The following is an 18,896-nucleotide window of genomic DNA, read 5'->3' as shown; positions in this document are numbered from 1 at the left end:
AATGCACAAGTGTCTGAAACAATGTCAAGAGAGGCCTTCTGTGGTCTTTATCAGCAAAGATGTAAAATTCTTCTTTCAGTACAATATAATAATATCCTCAATATTTCCACTTATGAGAACAAAATATAGATATAACCCCAGGGCTTAAGCTAGGCTAAGATTTTAGGGAGAAGTCACTTCTCCCTCAGCTAAGATTAGGGAGAAGTGGCGAGATTTTAGGGAGAAGTGGCGAGATTTTAGGGAAAATGGGTAAGTTTTTGTTTGTTTGTTTTGGGTTTAACGCCGTTTTTCAACAGTATTTCAGTCATGTAACGGCGGGCAGTTAACCTAACCAGTGTTCCTGGGTTCTGTACCAGTACAAACCTGTTCTCCGCAAGTAACTGCCAACTTCCCCACATGAATTATCAGAGGTGGAGGACTAATGATTTCAGACACTATGTCGTTTATCAAATAGTCACGGAGAACATACGCCCCGCCCGAGGATCGAACTCGCGACCCCGCGATCCGTAGACCAACGCTCTTACCTACTGAGCTAAGCTGGCGGGCTTGAAAATGGGAAAGATTTTAGCACCATGACATGCAAGTTGAAAAAGGAACTAATTATGCTTAATATAAGTTACTATTTTTATTATTTCCTGTCTTTGTTTATTAATTTAAAGTAAATAACAAATTCACTGAAAATGTCAGTGATTTTGTTTTCTTATCATTTTAAACCTTGTGAATCTAATGTGCTTAAACTGCAAATTCAAGTTTTTTTTCACCCTTGCAATGATTGCCCAAACGAAGAAAACCCTTTAAATATGAAAAGAATTTAAAAAAAAAGTTAATTCCATATCAGCAAAAAATAAATCAAGCCCCCAAAGTCAGTGACTTTAAATAACAAGTGTACAGTATGAATTAAATACATGTCAATGGCAGTGACATCACTATGACATCACACAGAATACACGTCTTCTTTGATCTGCTGGTGTCTCTTTGATATGCTGGTGTCGGCACACATTAAAAGAAACAGTTGTCAAACTGGTTTAACCCAGTTTTTGATGGCAGGTGTCAAAAATTTGCGTAAATTTCAGTTACGTTATTTTATACACAGAAAGTGTCAGTGATAATATTATGTTTCTAAAGTTTGGGTTTTGAAAAATACGAGTAAAATTAAGTGGATTTGAGGAAATTACTCGACCTGGTCACGGTAAGATACTTTCTAAAGGTCAAAAAGAATGTGTAAGCTTATGTAATATAAATCCCTACTGCTTTGTTTATCAACAGTCAGTTTACAAAACAAGTGTCACCTTTGCACTTCTCCGTAATCTGAAGTAGGCGGAGCTTAAATTATGCTTTCGTGTATTCCAGTCAAGTGTCAACAGGCCGATAGCGGATAACTGGAGGTGTGTCAATAAAAAAATCGGGCGACTTGAATTTCGCTTTGATGTTGGATTAGAGCGAAGTGGGGAGCTACAAAGCGACTATTTCGCTCAAGTCGCTCCCTAGCTCGAGCCCTGAACCCTCTACAACTTGATGACCGACATATTAGTCTAGCTGGTTATGATGGCCTCAACATCAAAACAACACAAATATCTTTAAGAAAATTTTGTAATAAATGTGTTGAAAAAAAAAACCTTCAAAACCAAAGTAAAACTCTGGTTTGGCAGCTATTCGTTAACCTTTAGCCTGCTGGTGGCATGTGATTCTGCCTTTGCAACATCAGCCAGCATGTCTGTGCAGGCTGATCATGGTCTGCACTGTTCGCTTTTCAGTCTGTAAATTTTCAATGAACACCCCTTTGAATAACTAGAAAATGCTTTGGTAGAAAAGAGCATGTCTCCCCCAATGCATAGTAGTAATAGGCTAGAAGTCAATAGGGGACAGGAGCAAACGTTTCAACATTCTGGGCCACGTAGTTCTATAGTTATTGATCGGAAAGAGTTTTCCATGTTCAGGCCCCTGTGACACTGACCTTTGCTCAAGTGACACCAAAATCAACAGGGGTCATCCGCTCTGTAAGTCCTTTCACCCTATGAAGTTTGAAGGTTCTGGGTCAAATGGTTCTCAAGTTTAATAATATTGATCAGAAATGGTTTTCCAATTTCTGGCCCCAGTGACCTTGAACTTTGATCAAGTGACCCAAAACTCAATAAAGGTCATCTACTCTATATTTCCAATCATCCTTTGAAGTTCCAACATTATGGGTCAAGTGGTTCTCAAGTTATTGATCAGCAACAGTTTTCCATGTTCAGGCCCCTGCGACCTTGACCTTGATCAGGCCCTTGTGACCTTGACCTTTGATTGAGTAACCCCAAAAATAAAAGGGGTCATCTACTTAGTAAGCCCTATCACCCAATGAAGTTTGGGGGTCAAATGGTTCTCCAGTTATTGAGCGAAAATGAAATGTGACAGGCAGATGACCCCTGTGACCTTGACCTTTGATGGAGTGACCCCCCCCCCAAATGGTCATCTATTCTGTAAGTCCTATCATTCTATTAAGTTCGAAGGTTCTGGGTCAAATGGTTCTCAAGTTATTGATCGGAAATGGATTTCCATGTTCTGGTCCCTGTGACCTTGACCTTTAATATGTGACCCAAAAATCAATAGGGGTCATCTACTCTGCAAGTCTAATCATTTTATGAAGTTTCAACATTCTGGGTCAAGTGGTTTTTAATCGGAAATTATTTTCCATGCTCAGGCCCCTGTGAACTTGACCTTTGACACAGTGACCCCAAAAACAATAGCTGTTGTCAACTTCATAAGCCCTACCACCCTATTAAGTTTGAAGATGCTAGGTCAAATGGTTCTCCAGTTATTGATCGGAAATGAAGTGTGACAGACAGACCGACGGATGGCCTGCCAGATGGATGGACGGACAGGGCAAAAACAATGTCTCCCCCAGTTGTGTGGGGGTTGGAGACATAATAAGTGGTGCTGCCCAAACTGTATGATGGACCAGTCCATGTTAGAAATTTAGCAGGGTAAAGGTTAAGACAGATTTGACTGTATCTATAGGTACTAACCAGCTGCTGTATAACAATCTCCACAACCTGTCTGAACGTTCCATCATGAACGTATGTGTCATAAACATGCTTGGCCAACTTGGCTATCACTTCTGTGTCCGTCTCAGACTCAAACACAAACCCTTTGTTTTCCTGCAAAATAACCAACAGTTGTTAACATGTTTCATATAAAATGTATAAACTACATAACTAGTCAATGTATAAATATTTAACAGAACATGCCTGCTGACAGACTTTGTACAGTATCAAGCTTTTTAACGAAGAAACAATGTCTATTACATATGAAAAGTTCTTATTTAAATAATTTCTAATGGGAATCGATTTTGAAGGCTTTCACAGCAGTATCAATCAGCAGATTGTGCAGTCCTACAGAACAAAATACAAGTTTTCATTTAAATTTGATATCAGATTCTATATTTCCACAAATCAGCCATTTTAAACAAAACCATGTTAAAACAATTATATCTGAACAAAATTAAATCATTTTGAAGTATTCATAATTATGGAGTTAACAAAGGTCTACAGTGAAAGAAGGGTATACATACCAGAAGAGACTTTATGTCTTTGTAGTTTGTGATGATACCATTATGCACAACCAGAAATTCTGAAAAGTAAATAAGTAAAAATGAAAATTTTAAAACTTAAAACGTTTTTACAGAAACATGACTGAAAATCATCACATACCTGCATTCTAATGTACATATATGACAATACACATTGTCAATATTCCATACATGTACCTGTACACGTCAGAATGTCAATCGATATCTGCTTCAATATATTCTTCATAATCAGATATTTATTTTTACTTTATTTTGAATTCCTATTTAAAAAAGAAAACTGAAATTGTGTGTTATTATACAACAAAATCGCTGTTAATACGTCACAATTATTACGTCACCACACTAGAAAAGGAAACTGCTGAAAACAAGCAACTATTTGTTGGATGTCTCTAGGATGCAGATAATAACCCTTTGATATAAGTTAGAGTAAAAACAAGAGCTGTCTCCGTAGGATGACACATGCCCCCGATGGCACTTTGAATGAATAGTTATGGCCGATGTTAGAGTTTAGGACCTTTGACCTACGGAGTTGGGTCTTGCGCGCGACACATCGTCTTACTGTGTCACACATTCATGCATAGTTATTTTAAAATCCATGCATGAATGACAAAGATATGGACCGGACATGCCCATCAATGCACTATCATGAAAAATGATCTTTAACGTCTAAGTGTGACCTTGACCTTTGAGCTACGGACCAGGGTCTTGCGTGTGACACGTCGTCTTACTGTGGTACACATTCATGCCAAGCTATTTGAAAATCCATCCATCGATGACAAAGATATGGACCGGACACGCCCATCAATGCACTATCCTTTAACATCTAAGTGTGACCTTGACCTTTGAGCTACGGACCTGGGTCTTGCGCACTGCACGTCATCTTACTGTGGTACACATTCATGCCAAGTTATTTGAAAATCCATCCAACGATGACAAAGATATGGACCGGACACGCCCATCAATGCACTATCCTTTAACGTCTAAGTGTGACCTTGACCTTTGAGCTACGGACCTGGGTCTTGCGCACTGCACGTCGTCTTACTGTGGTACACATTCATGCCAAGTTATTTGAAAATCCATCCACCGATGACAAAGATATGGACCGGACACGCCCATCAATGCACTATCCTTTAACGTCTAAGTGTGACCTTGACCTTTGAGCTACGGACCTGGGTCTTGCGCACTGCACGTCGTCTTACTGTGGTACACATTCATGCCAAGTTATTTGAAAATCCATCCATCAATGACAAAGATATGGACCGGACACGAAAATTGCGGACAGACCGACAGACCGACAGACTGACAGACCGACAGACAGACAGACGGTTCAAAAACTATATGCCTCCCTTCGGGGGCATAAAAATACGTATATCAAAACAGTGCATTAAAGTTAAATAAAATCATTGTTTTGTCGTTCAGATGCCTATTACTATATCCCTCGTGCTGCTCTCACGTGATATAATTCCTTCGCATCTGAATTCTACACAATGAATCTATTCAACAACAAATCACTTTTTTGGATAAATTATTTCTTTGATAAATTTTATCATTCAGGATATTAACTGTCAAACAGATATCAAGGTGTATTCACCTAAATAATAAATTCAACTGATATACATATAAATGTTAGAACTTTTGTCATTTATTTCTCAATGATAATCATAAAACAAACTAATGTAGTGGCATATCATACCTTATTAAAATTTAATGGCTAATAAATGTTTAAATTCACTTATAGATTAGTCTACTAAAACACTCACCTTCCTCATTAAGTAAAGATTTCAAGATTTTTTAGTATTGTTCAGTATATGCATAGATTTCTGGATGTTCACGTGATGTCATTTTTATATCAGAGCATGCCGTGGAGTGTCAGAATTTTTCAGACAGTGAGGACATTTAATTGGAAAAATCACGTGAGCTAAATCAAAGGAAAAATCACGGGAGCTATATGAATCCTACTGCACATATGGATGTTATTGCTTTAGGAGATATAAATGTCATAATATATAAGACATCAAAACGTTGATTAAGCAAATAGCATGTGACTTTAATATTTACTTGATTACCCCTTACTTTGAACTTTATAATGTCACACAAGTTGTTAGCAGAAAGGTTACTGGATATATTGTATAAGTTTTACAATAATGCTTGCATTTAAAATAAATATGTAGCACTGCTTTCTTCAAAATTTCTGAACATCCCTCATAAAAAATAAGAAAACTGTTTTGTTTTACAATATGTACACGTGTAGTGTGTGTTAGGCAGTTCTGTAACTTGGTCAATGGAGCAATAAGTTTGAGAAATTCTCTTGCGGCATAACTGTGTCCCTCTGACCTTTTTAATGCATAACTGTGTCTCTCTGACCTTTTTAATGCATAATTGTGTCCCTCTGACCTTTTTAATGCATAACTGTGTCCCTCTGACCTTTTTAATGCATAACTGTGTCCCTCTAACCTTTTTAATGCATAATTGTGTCCCTCTGACCTTTTTAATGCATAACTGTGTCCCTCTGACCTTTTTAATGCATAACTGTGTCCCTCTGACCTTTTTAATACATAACTTTGTCCCTCTGACCTTTTTAATGCATAACTGTGTCCCTCTGACCTTTTTAATGCATCTCTGACCTTTTTAATACAAGAGTGCACAAGATGACCAAAAACCTGAACAGTTTGAGATGGTAGACCCAACTGCTTAAATAGGTGTTAGTCTCGACAACCCAAAGAGGTGTTAGCCTTGATGATCTTCCTGAAGATCCAAAAGAAGTGTGAGTCTGGATGAACCAATGACATGTTAGCCTTGATGACCCAAAGAGGTGGTTGTATCAACAACCTAAGGGGGTGTTAATCTTGATGACCCAAAGAGGTGGTTGCATCAATAACCTAAGTAGGTGTTAATCTTGGTGACCCAAAGAGGTGGTTGCATCAATAACCTAAGTAGGTGTTAATCTTGGTGACCCAAAGAGGTGGTTGCATCAATAACCTAAGTAGGTGTTAATCTTGAGGAGGTGGTAGTATCAACAACCCTCAAAGGTGGTAATCTCAATGACTCTAGGAGGTGGCTTTCTCAAGGACCCTAGTGGGTTGTAGTCTACATGACCCTAGAAGCTGGAAGTTTCTATCACCTCCTTTATCACCAAAGGAGGCAGTAGTATTAACTACACTTGGAGCTGGTAATCTCCATGACTTTAGGAAATTGTAGTTTTCACAAGTTTAGGATGTGATAAATCACTAAGTGCTAACAATCAAATGAGGCAATGATCTCAACAACCCTATATGGTAGTCTATAGTCTCCATAGCCCAAGGTGGTGGTATTCACTGTGGCCCTAGGTGGTATTCTCTGTCATGACTGACCCAAGGATATGACAGTCATGATGATCCTAGGAGACGGTATTTTTGACAACTGTATGAGGTGGTAGTCTTAATGACATATTAGACAGATGTAAGAAAAATATTCAAGACCATGTTTTGTGCATTTCTGAAAAGATACTTGTTGACAGGTCTGGTATAAACTTCATCCCTCCATTCTCCCATACTGTGTATACAGCACAAAAGGACCAAATCTTTTACTGTTCTTAACACTTGCAAAAATGTTGACAAACAAAAAATGATGATCTAGATTAAATCCTGGCAGATGTGTAAGTGCCCACATTTTCCTCCTATATCTCAGTAAAGTTAGACAAAGAAAATATAGATTTCCGAAACCTCCTACCTGAAGGCATAACAATATTGACAGGTCATGTATTCTTCCTGAAAAATATCTTTTATGAATAGGACATCTGTTCAGTTCAGATATAGTAAATCTCTACTGTCAGGTATTGTATCTACCCAACAACATGGGAGTTAAAGTATCATGACTCCTATTGCAGAATCAACATACAACATTTAAGTCTGTCCCATATAGTATGCACCAGGACTGTTTTCAAATAATAATTTCTCAAAAACAGACAGAAATAATTTAATATTTTTTCTTTTCAAGTATTTCTTGAAGTAATGAAGTCAAGTTTGAATTTACATATTTTACACACAAAATATACCTCTACACGTGACACATGTTGAACAGATGTACTGTAATTAAGCAACATTAGCAAAACCTGGTGAGTACACTGACGAATACTGCAGTGTAAAAGAACCTTGTGACATTCTGTCATAACTTGTTTGATATAACAGTTTTAAACTGTATTTTGGAGTTAGCAGTGCAGTGGTTAGACAACAGAGCTAGGGACCTACATTAGATTCCCAGTTCTAACTGATATTCTAGCTAAATTGCTAGGTGATAACTTAAATTGGAAAAAAAATTGTTTCAAGTAGTACTGGCAATGACTGGTCTCTGACCCAGCTGTACATATTCCAGAGTAACTGTGGATAAACTGCCGACAAATGCAAAACTATAGTATGGAAAAAGTCACAAGTTATATAATATGTCCAGAGTGATTGCAAATATTTTCCACGAACATCTCTGGAAATCACTCTGGACATCCTACAAAATGTTCATGGAATATTCAAGGACACTGCGAAAATGTAGCACTAATAAATATTTCTGGTCGTTTTAACTCTGCAAAAACACTCATTTTCTGTTGGATTTTAAACACATCAGAAAACAATTAGCATCAGACTGGGAATACCATGTGATCAAGTTCAGCCAATTAGATCAACTGATCTTACAAGGAGGAATTTTCAAAATGTGTAACTGGAAGTCAGATGTTAACAAGTTGTGTAGAAATTTGTGAAACTTTATCATGAGAGGTAATTCAATTCAAAGTTAATATTGAGGATTCTATAAATTGCTCAAGTAAGTTTGTTTACACAACTGACCAATGAAACAATAGATACATTTGTTACAAATTATGCTAATCAAACATATGCATGTATCTTTGTGTATCATTCATTACATATAGCATAAAACAGGGCAGTGAATATGACGACACCTGCCAAGCTGTAAGCTGGAAAAAAGTAGTTCCATCCAATTCCAGATGGAGACTTTCATTGTTAACCCTAACCATGCTGGACATGATTGATTCTGCCTTTGCGACCAGAGTAGATCATGATCAGCCTGCACATCCATGCAGTCTAATCATGATCTGCACTGTTCGCTATTCAGCCAGTATAATTTTGGTAAGCACCCCTTTTAACAGTTAATGGTACTGTCCAAATTGAAAGATGGACAAGTTTGTTATAGAAATTAAGCAGGGTAAGGTTTAAAACGAGAAACCTTTACCTTTATTTCAGTCTCCTAAATGATGTTCCGTTACCCTATATGGTCTAGGGTAGCATGTCAGTACTAACTTGTTACCCCTCAAGTAACTGACTTCTTCCCATCATGAATCAAAAGTGGAGGACAAGTTATTTCACTTGTATAACTGTCTTCAATGAAAGCTTCAAGAATACACTGGCCTTACCCTGGGATCAAGCTACCTAGGGCACACTGTGCTCATGCGAAATCATTTCATTTCATAGGCCCCAACATGAAATTTCTGTGGTTTTGGCCAAAGCAAACACCTTGTGGGAATATGAATTAGTGGAATTTGACCTTTGAACATGAAATGAATGGAAATTTTATACCTTTATAGAGATTCCATGGACTGACTCAACCACAAAATCCACGAAAATTAGACCATGAATTATACTGATTTCACAACAGCTAAAATGCTAGTCAGACTACCAACCAGATATTTTTAACTTTTTTTATTTTTCTTTCCTTACTTTAGATTACCTTGAGAAACAGAAGCAAAAGGACTTAATTTTAAGGTATCTGAATAGCTCAATATTCCATTGATATAAAATAAAGACCATAATTAGAATGTGCGTTTCTGTTTCTACAAGCAGCAGCTGCTATTGACTGAGAAATTCTGTACAGCAAAGTAAACATTAATCAACTGCACGGAGAACAGAAACCACTGCATTTTATCACAGCTGTTGGTCTGTATGACTGAGCAAAAACAATGGTTTTTATCAAATACTCATGTTTGCACAACCTCAGGACTATATTGATATATCAGACTTGAAAGGAAATAGCTCAGGTTTCTAAATTTACTTCATATCTACAAAAAGTACAGGTGATTTCCCCACCTCAAATTGACCTGGCATTATAGATTTTTAATCAGATTCTTGGAGTCAAAAACACAAATACTTCCTGTTGCAGTATTTCTGAAACTGTATCTTTGGCAGTCAAGTTAAAATCTGTAGGTACATTAATGAATGTCGCTTTCTTGCATACCGGTGTTTTCACCAGTGATGAAAAACTCCATCTTACACACAGGGGTGTAAGATGACTCTTGCGCTGTAAAAAGTATATCAAACTACACATATGTAGAATATTTATGTAGTCTTTATGTAGTAAATACCTTGATATTCCTCTTTTTTCCATATTGTATATTTCTTGACTTTATCAAAAATACCTAACATTACGCTGCACTAAAAAAAAATCAATTTTTTACCCGGAACTAAACATTGTTATTTGTCTTTGAAACCTGGTGACATCTTTCCTGTTTACAAACATTGATTTCCCGTGCTTTGTTTTAATAAGCTGCTATAAGAAAGAGGTACTTGAAGGAAATCCATTCTTTGGATTTTACTTTTACTATTATTTCTTGAATATGGTATGTAAGAAAGATTCAATCACTGGTTGAAGGTGCAGAGCCTCATTACTAAACAGTTACCCTCAAGCCAAATATTCCCACCTGCACCTACAACTAATGAAAGAATCTTGTAGTGTTACAGTCAAGTTTGACTACCTACCATTGTTGGGGTCAGATCTCTGGGGATGGCAGTTCAGCTCGCTAGGTTCTCCATGAGTAGCCCATCTAGTATGTGCGATACCACAGTGGATCTCGTACTGTTTTGTACTTGATAAACCATTTTCCTCTGAAAGAGAATAAAACATTTAAATAGAGTTGATGCAGTGATGTCTTTCAAACATGTTATAATCTAAGTTTCATAAAACAACTTTCTGTTAGTTTTTACACAATTGTAAACAAAAGTTTGAAGATTCTTGCAAAATTCTGTTTTTGCTTGAATATCTCCTGAGGAGTGCCATTTTATGCATGTAGTGTATTTGTCTACAAGTCACATCAATCCATTTAAGAAAATGGTGACATTTCAGAATTTCAACCTTTAGCCTGATGTCGGCAATAAAAGTGATTCTGCCTTTGCGAGCAGTGCAGATCAAGATCACTTACTGCCCACACATGACCTAAAGCATTTTGTAAAGGGCTCTAAGACAGGTAATGGAATTGGACAGGGTAAATGACAGCAGTGATGTTCAACCAGGATAACCAGAACAAGAGGACCATGATGGTCCTGAATCCCTCACCTATCCCCACATGACCCAGTGTTGAACTGAGTACGACGTCGTTATTTCTATTATTTGACATAGTGACCTAGCTTTTGAGCACATGTGACCTAGATATCATCAAGATAAAAAATTCTGACCAATTTTCATGAAGATCTATTGAAAAATATGACCTCTAGAGAGGTCACAAGGTTTTTCTATTATTTGACCTAATGACCTAGTTTTTGAAGGCACGTGACCCACTTCTGAATCTGATCTAGATATCATCAAGGTGAACATTCTCACCAATTTTCATGAAGATCTCATGAAAAATATGGCCTCTAGAGAGGTCACAAGGTTTTTCTATTTTTCGACCTACTGACCTAGTTTTTGACCGCACGTGACCCAGTTTCGAACTTGGTCTAGATATCATAAAGAGGAACATTCTGATCAATTTTCATGAAGATCCATTGAGAAACATGGCCTCTAGAGACGTCACAAGGTTTTTCTATTTTTCGACCTACTGACCTAGTTTTTGACCGCAAGTAACCCAGTTTCAAATCTAACCTAGATATCATCAAGGTGAACATTCTCACCAATTTTCATGAAGATCCATTGAGAAATATGGCCTCTAGAGAGGTCACAAGGTTTTTCTATTTTTAGACCTACTGACCTAGTTTTTGACCACACGTGACCCAGTTTCGAACTTGACCTAGATATCATCAAGGTGAACATTCTGACAAATTTTCATGAAGATCCATTGAGAAATATGGCCTCTAAAGAGATCACAAAGTTTTTCTATTTTTAGACCTACTGATCAGTTTTTGACCCCACATGACCCAGTTTCAAACTTGACCTAGATATCATCAAGGTGAACATTCTGACCAATTTTCATGAAGATCCATTGAGAAATATGGCCTCTAGAGAGGTCACAAGGTTTTTCTATTTTTAGACCTACTGACCTTGTTTTTGACCGCACGTGACCCAGTTTCGAAGCTGACCTAGATATCATCAAGGTGAACATTCTGACTAATTTTCATGAAGATCCATTGAGAAATATGGCTTCTAGAGAGGTCACAAGGTTTTTCTATTTTTAGACCTACTGACCTAGTTTTTGACCCCACGTGACCCAGTTTCGAACTTGACCTAGATATCATCAAGGTGAACATTCTCACCAATTTTCATGAAGATCTCATGAAAAATATGGCCTCTAGAGAGGTCACAAGGTTTTTCTATTTTTAGACCTACTGACCTAGTTTTTGACCGCATGTGACCCAGTTTCGAACTTGACCTAGATATCATCAAGATGAACATTCTGACCAACTTTCATAAAGATCCCATGAAAAATGTGACCTCTAGAGTGGTCACAAGCAAAAGTTTACGCACGAACGCACGCACGGACGGACGGACGGACGACGGACGCCACGCGATCACAAAAGCTCACCTAGTCACTTTGTGACAGGTGAGCTAAAAAAACACTGCTTAAGGTATTGGACCCGTAATGGAGTACCTCCTTATGAAGAGTATTCAATTCCTACCATAAACCTACTTTCACTACAATTTTCAGGGGGGCGTAGGTTCAAGCCCCACTAGGAGCAAATTTTTTTTCCCATATTTTCCTTTTTTTACTAGTAAGTTTTTATTTCTTTCAATACTTATTATGGATATATTGTACAAAAGTGGAAAATTTTCATTTTATAAGCGATTTCTTGCTGTTCAAAGTGAATTTACCTCTGAATCAGGAGGGGTAGAGTTAGACATCTTTCAAAATACTGAGTTACATGCGGTAAAACTTCTCTATTTTGCCTTCATTCTTTAGATTACATATTGTGGAAGAAATACAGGTAGGTTTTACTTTTGCCCCAAGGTTATTTTTGAATGAAGTGAGCAAAATACAAAATAGACCCACAGGATTCGACCTTAATGTTTCAATGTTGTAGTTCGAATTCTGTCTCATTAAATCTGTTTACTTGAGGCACCCTAGAAAAAAATGATATTTACAGTTTTATTTTGTGTTTTATAATTGTTCACCAATAGTTTGATGTTTCTTTTATCAAAATTAATGCTGTAATGAATTCTCTACAAACGTTTTAGATAGTGGCCATCACATCGAAATTTGTCTCTACCAGAGCTTGAGGAAATACCATTAATTATACAAAATTTACAAACAAGAGGGCCATCATGGCCCTATATCGCTCACCTGTTATCATTGCACCTGAGGACAAGAAGGTCCTCAGAAAAAATATCTAAATCCAAAGGACAGGAACAACAAAGGGAAGAAATTTAACCAAAAAGAAGAAAAAAATTCTTACAAGGTATAGATATGTCAAAAAACACCTAAAAATTGGAGGTACCATCCATGTTGTACCACAGAAAAGTGGTCTCGGTTTTTCCCTATGGCCAATAATAAAAAAGTTACTAAAAATAAGCTATTTATTGTAACGTAAAAGGGAAGTAATTAAAAAAAATATTGTAAGTGAACAAGGTTATAATGCAGTAATTCGGTCCAAAATGTGCTTCCATTGTGTAGTCGAAAGAAATCCCTAATAAACAGATCTTAATTTTTCCATTTTTCGCGCATTTGCGAAGATATCTCTTATAGGTTATAATGCAGTAATTCGGTCCAAAATGTGCTTTCGTGGTGTAGTCGAAAGAAGTCCCTAATAAATAGATCCTAATTTTTCCATTTTTCGCGCATTTGCGCGTAAATCGGGGGCCAAATGGGCATTATTTCACTCGTGGAATGAATTTTACATAAAATAGGACATGTTTCATGCTAATACTCGCATGTTTTCGAGTTGTTTACTTGAAAACGAAAGTAGGGTGTTTATTCTGCGGACCGCTTTCTGAAATGCGGCAATATGAGGGTACCTGACTTCAGTTGACTTGCATTTCACTGCATACTATTCAACACCCCTTTTTCTTTTCGTTTTCTTGAAGCAAATGTATGGATATCTTGTGGAAAATAGGTCTACGACGGAGTGAAAATCTAGAAACTGTAACAAAATTGGTCTGAAGTAGCTGAATTTTATATGAAAAAAAGAACAATTTCTTTTATTGGTATATAGCCTATAAGAGCTGAAATAAGGCTTTTCTCGAAACACATCACAATTAGTCTTCATAGTCATAAATCGATTGTATATGTTATAAAATGATGTTTTCAATGCAAAATAATCATTAAATATGAACAATTTTGAATTTTGACCATATTTTCTGTAGATGCGCCTATTTTGGCAGCAATTTCTGCAATAGAAAGGCCAATATTTTGTCTCCAGAATGTGTGAAAATGCACAAAATGCGTCCATTTGAGTCATATTCATGACGGAATGATGTTTCAGAATCAAAGTGAACAATAATGCATACAGGTGAAACTTTTACCAAAATTTACAATGAAGCGACCATAGAGCCTAAATTTAGCCCAGAAAATGGGTAGGGGGTGGCCTCACTTAAATGTCCATATTTCTCTAAAATCTCGAATTTTCACAATGAAACTTGTTAACATGTTTGGTATTACATCTTTCTTGAAAACAGAGATGAAAATATTATGAAATTTGATAAAAAGATATCTCTTATAGGTTATAATGCAGTAATTCGGTCCAAAATGTGCTTTCGTGGTGTAGTCGAAAGAAGTCCCTAATAAATAGATCCTAATTTTTCCATTTTTCGCGCATTTGCGCGTAAATCGGGGGCCAAATGGGCATTATTTCACTCGTGGAATGAATTTTACATAAAATAGGACATGTTTCATGCTAATACTCGCATGTTTTCGAGTTGTTTACTTGAAAACGAAAGTAGGGTGTTTATTCTGCGGACCGCTTTCTGAAATGCGGCAATATGAGGGTACCTGACTTCAGCTGACTTGCATTTCACTGCATACTATTCAACAACCCTTTTTCTTTTTGTTTTCTTGAAGCAAATGTATGGATATCTTGTGGAAAATAGGTCTACGACGGAGTGAAAATCTAGAAACTGTAACAAAATTGGTCTGAAGTAGCTGAATTTTATATGAAACAAAGAACAATTTCTTTTATTGGTATATAGCCACAAATGAAGGATCTGCCAAATAAATATGGTGGCATAAATGAAATTTCAGATCAGTATCTTCATTAGTTACGGAGATATACCCATTTTAATTTGAAATAAAGGTAGTTAATTTGACATAAAATCAGTCCATATTTCTACCCTGATTGTCTCAGTCGAACTAATAACAATAATGAAATTTCAATTAAGTCCTATAAGTACTTACTGGATATAAATCCATTTTGATTACAATCAGGGGAGGTATCAGATATAAAATAACTCTAGAACCTACGACTGGATCTGATTTGTCATGGAATCCAAAATTTATTGTTGTTGAAGATATTTTGGAAGTTTGTATCAAATAAAACCATAAATGAAGTCTCTATATGGCTGCAAAAGCCAAAATAGTCGATTTTGGACCTTTAAGTGGCCATAACTCTTGAACCCAAGATGGAATCTGGCCAGTTCAAGAAAGGAAGCAAGATCTTGTGGTGATACAAGTTGTGTGCAAGTTTGGTTAAAATCAAATCATAAATGAAGCTGCTTTTTTACAGACAAGGTCAAAATAGCTAATTTCGGCCCATTCAGGGGCCATAACTCTGGACCCCATTATGGGATCTGGCCAGTTCAAGAAAGGAACCGTGATCTTATGGTGACACAAGTTTTGTGCAAGTTTGATTAAATTCAAATCATAAATGAAGCTGCTATTGTGCAGACAAGGTCAAAATAGCTAATTCTGGCCCTTTCAGGGGCCATAACTCTGGAACATATAATGGAATCTCGCCAGTTCAAGAAAGGAACCAAGATCTTATGGTGATACAAGTTGTGTGCAAGTTTGGTTAAAATAAAATCATAAATGAAGCTGCTATTGTGCAGACAAGGTCAAATAGCTAATTCTGGCCCTTTCAGGGGCCGTCACTCTGAAACCCATAAAGGGATCTGGCTAGTTCAAGAAAGGAACCAAGATCTTATGGTGACACAAGTTTTGTGCAAGTTTGGTTAAAATCAAATCATAAATGAAGCTGCTATTGCGCAGACAAGGTCAAAATAGCTATTTTTGGCCTTTTCAGGGGCCATAACTCTGGAACCCATTATGGGATCTGGCCAGTTCAACAAAGGTACCGACATCTTATGGTAATACAAGTTGTGTGCAAGTTTGGTTAAAATAAAATCAATAATGAAACCACTATCGTGCAGACAAGAAATTGTTGACGGACGGACGAACGCATGCACAGACGACGGACCACGGACGAAGAGTGATCACAAAAGCTCACCTTGTCACTATGTGACAGGTGAGCTAAAAAAAACGGCACGGTAAAAGTTGTTTAAAATTTGCAACACAGTGCAAAATATGGTCAAATTTAAGAATATACCAAGCAAATGCCATTTTTTAAACATTACTATTAGGGGTCCAATACCTTAATACAATACTTATTACTTCAGAACACTACCTTAAAGTTACATTCAGTGCCTTTGCAAACCAGTGCACACCAAGACTGCACTGTTAGCTACTGAGTCAGTAAATTTTCAGTGAACATCCCTTCAAATAATAAATGGTACTGCCAAAACTGAATGATGGACTAGTCCATTTTAGAAATATAGCAGGCTAAAGGTTAAGACATAAATCTTTAAAGACGGCACTGAAAATATGAATCATTCAGATAATGAGCAATCAGTGTTAATCCTTATCATGCTGGACACGATTGATTCTGCCTTTTTAACCAGTGCAGATCATGATCAGCCTGCATATCCATGCAGTCTGATTAAGATCTGCACTGTTCGCCATTCGGTCAGTACCTTTTTAGTAAGCACCCCTTTTAACAGTCAATGGTACTGTCCAAATTGAAGGATGGACAAGTTCATTGTAGATATTTAGCAAGGTAAGGGTTAATCTGGTCTCAGATCTGCTATCTTTACAGAAAAATCATAGCCGATCTAACAGGGCAAAATATATACAAACGAGCACTGAATTTTGAAATGATATCAGTATTTCTTTTGTGTAAATATTTTTTGTGCGTTGATGTACCTCATTTCTTTTTGAAGTATTTTGTACATTAAAAAAAGGAATGTAACATAATATTTACGAGATATTGTAGATTGTAATAATCAGCTATTTCTTTTATTTAAGAACGTTATTTGATCCCAGTCAGCAAACTTTGCAATATCTGTTAAATCAATATCATTATAAATTTCTTTTGCTTTTGTTTGGTCGGACGTCCTCGTCTGCAGACTTCCTGGTTAAAGATAATGGAAAAATAGCACCTGCAGAGCAATTGGGGGAATTTTTTCTGCAGAGCCAAGTATTCCATTTGACAAATGATAAGCAAACTATATCGCAAGGCCAATGATAAACCTATTAATATGTAAATATTATAAAGTATACAAATTATATATACGTCACTTAAGAGCTGAAATTTCAATAGTTATTTAAAGCGGACACAAGTACTAGTATACAAGTATTTAACCAATGCTATTGAAGTTCTTATACTGGATACCACAAACAGGTTCTTCCTGGTTATAAAAATAATACAAACATTTGGGAGCAACCCAAACCGAGTCATGTATAGGTATTATAGATAAGGAAACACAACTTCCTCCTTCTAGGAAAACAATGTACTGTGAACCCATGCGAGCAACAATCATCTCAACGTAAGTATATATTTTGGGGGAAGTTTTGAAAATATATCAATAAAACAGTCATTAAATTTAAAAAATTAATGACATCCTGGTTCCACTCCCTGCATAGAAAAAGGTGTGTAAAAGGAAAGTCTAACAGTAAACAGCAGATAATGCTATGCTCAATCTTATTACAGTATAATCAGATATGGTGTTAACAATATTGATTTCTCTAAAAAAAAATCAAACAAAAACCCTTTAAAATTATAATACGATTGATTTCAATGATGTATCAAAAAGGGACTATTTGAGAACAACAGGCCCAAATGGGACCTTGATCTTTTGACCTTTCTGCTTCTGACCAAGTTTGTAAACATCCCTCAAACAATTTATAAGAAGATGTTTAAAGTTTTTTTGTCATTTCTTAGCTTTTTCTAAGTGCAATGAAGCTGACCCATTAAAAAATTATGAGAAGAGTTAACATAAAGAAGCTTTGAACTTTCAGTGAATAATCATAAAGTAGTTATAATTAATGAGAAGCCATTAAAAGCCCTTTTCTATTTGTAGCTCTGACTGCCGTTGGACAATCTTGAGAGGTCCATGCAAAGATGCTATTTATAAATTTGTAGACATAGACGATGAAAAGGGATGACTAACTCTGGACCATAGCTCATAAATAGATGTGTGTCCATAGGACACTGGTTCCCCCACATCCTGTCAATGTACATGGTTTCAAGACTCTAGGTGAAATATATTTCAAGATAATTATATGAAACACAAACGTTTGAGCACTTTATGTGTATTTTTGCTAAATCAAGGACCACAAGTCTGGTCTGGACGAGCAAAATTTGCAAACAGAACACCAGGTACACAAACTTTACATGCTATATAACAATCCCCTAATGTTTTATGTCTCTTGGTCAAAATATTGTATATTGTAACCGGCTCATATTTATTAGAAGTAAATACTTCACCACGTAAAATGCCACCCTACCTGGAAAGCTAGAATCTCTCTTGAAAAAAAGAGCAGTCATTCAGTTATTACATGTATTACATTTAAGATTTACAGAAACTCCAAATACTTGGTAATAAAAAAGAATCAAGATGTGAGAAGCTAATTTGTAATCTATTTTGCATACTTCACACATCATTATGCTAATTTTGGATGAAAAAAAAGAAGAAAACAAACTTCATTGTAAAATGTATGATGCACTACAAAAAACATTTCATTCTTTTCTTCTGTGTTTTAAATACTTAAAGTTTAAGCCAATTTATTTGATAACTAAATGCTTTTGTAGAAAAGCGCATGTCTCCCCCAATGCATAGTTATATAGGCAGGAAGACAAAGCGACACTGATGGTTGGCTGCAATAGGAATCATCTACTTGGTTGGTCCAATCATTCCACAAAGTTTCAACATTCTGGGT

At 36.4% G+C, this 18,896-nt stretch overlaps 1 protein-coding gene across 8 annotated transcripts in view; it reads right to left on the bottom strand.

The window, feature by feature from the left end:
- The window catches only part of LOC123563102 (glutamine--fructose-6-phosphate aminotransferase [isomerizing] 2-like), an 88,588-nt gene that overhangs the window by 50,326 nt on the left and 19,366 nt on the right, over window positions 1–18,896 (bottom strand). For all 8 annotated transcript variants that reach the window (XM_045355693.2, XM_053528952.1, XM_045355688.2 and 5 more), the window contains exons 4-6: window positions 10,303–10,428; window positions 3,551–3,609; window positions 3,006–3,137 (exon numbers count right to left, since the gene is read on the bottom strand). In XM_045355693.2, coding sequence (XP_045211628.1) covers window positions 3,006–3,137; window positions 3,551–3,609; window positions 10,303–10,428 — 317 coding nt within the window. The remainder of the gene's footprint in view (window positions 1–3,005; window positions 3,138–3,550; window positions 3,610–10,302; window positions 10,429–18,896) is intronic.

This window comes from Mercenaria mercenaria, chromosome 2 (genome assembly GCF_021730395.1).
Source record: "Mercenaria mercenaria strain notata chromosome 2, MADL_Memer_1, whole genome shotgun sequence".
In the NCBI taxonomy this organism is placed as follows: domain Eukaryota; kingdom Metazoa; phylum Mollusca; class Bivalvia; order Venerida; family Veneridae; genus Mercenaria; species Mercenaria mercenaria.
The sequence above is the reverse complement of the archived record's forward strand: the minus strand, read 5'-3'. Positions and strand labels throughout refer to the sequence as shown.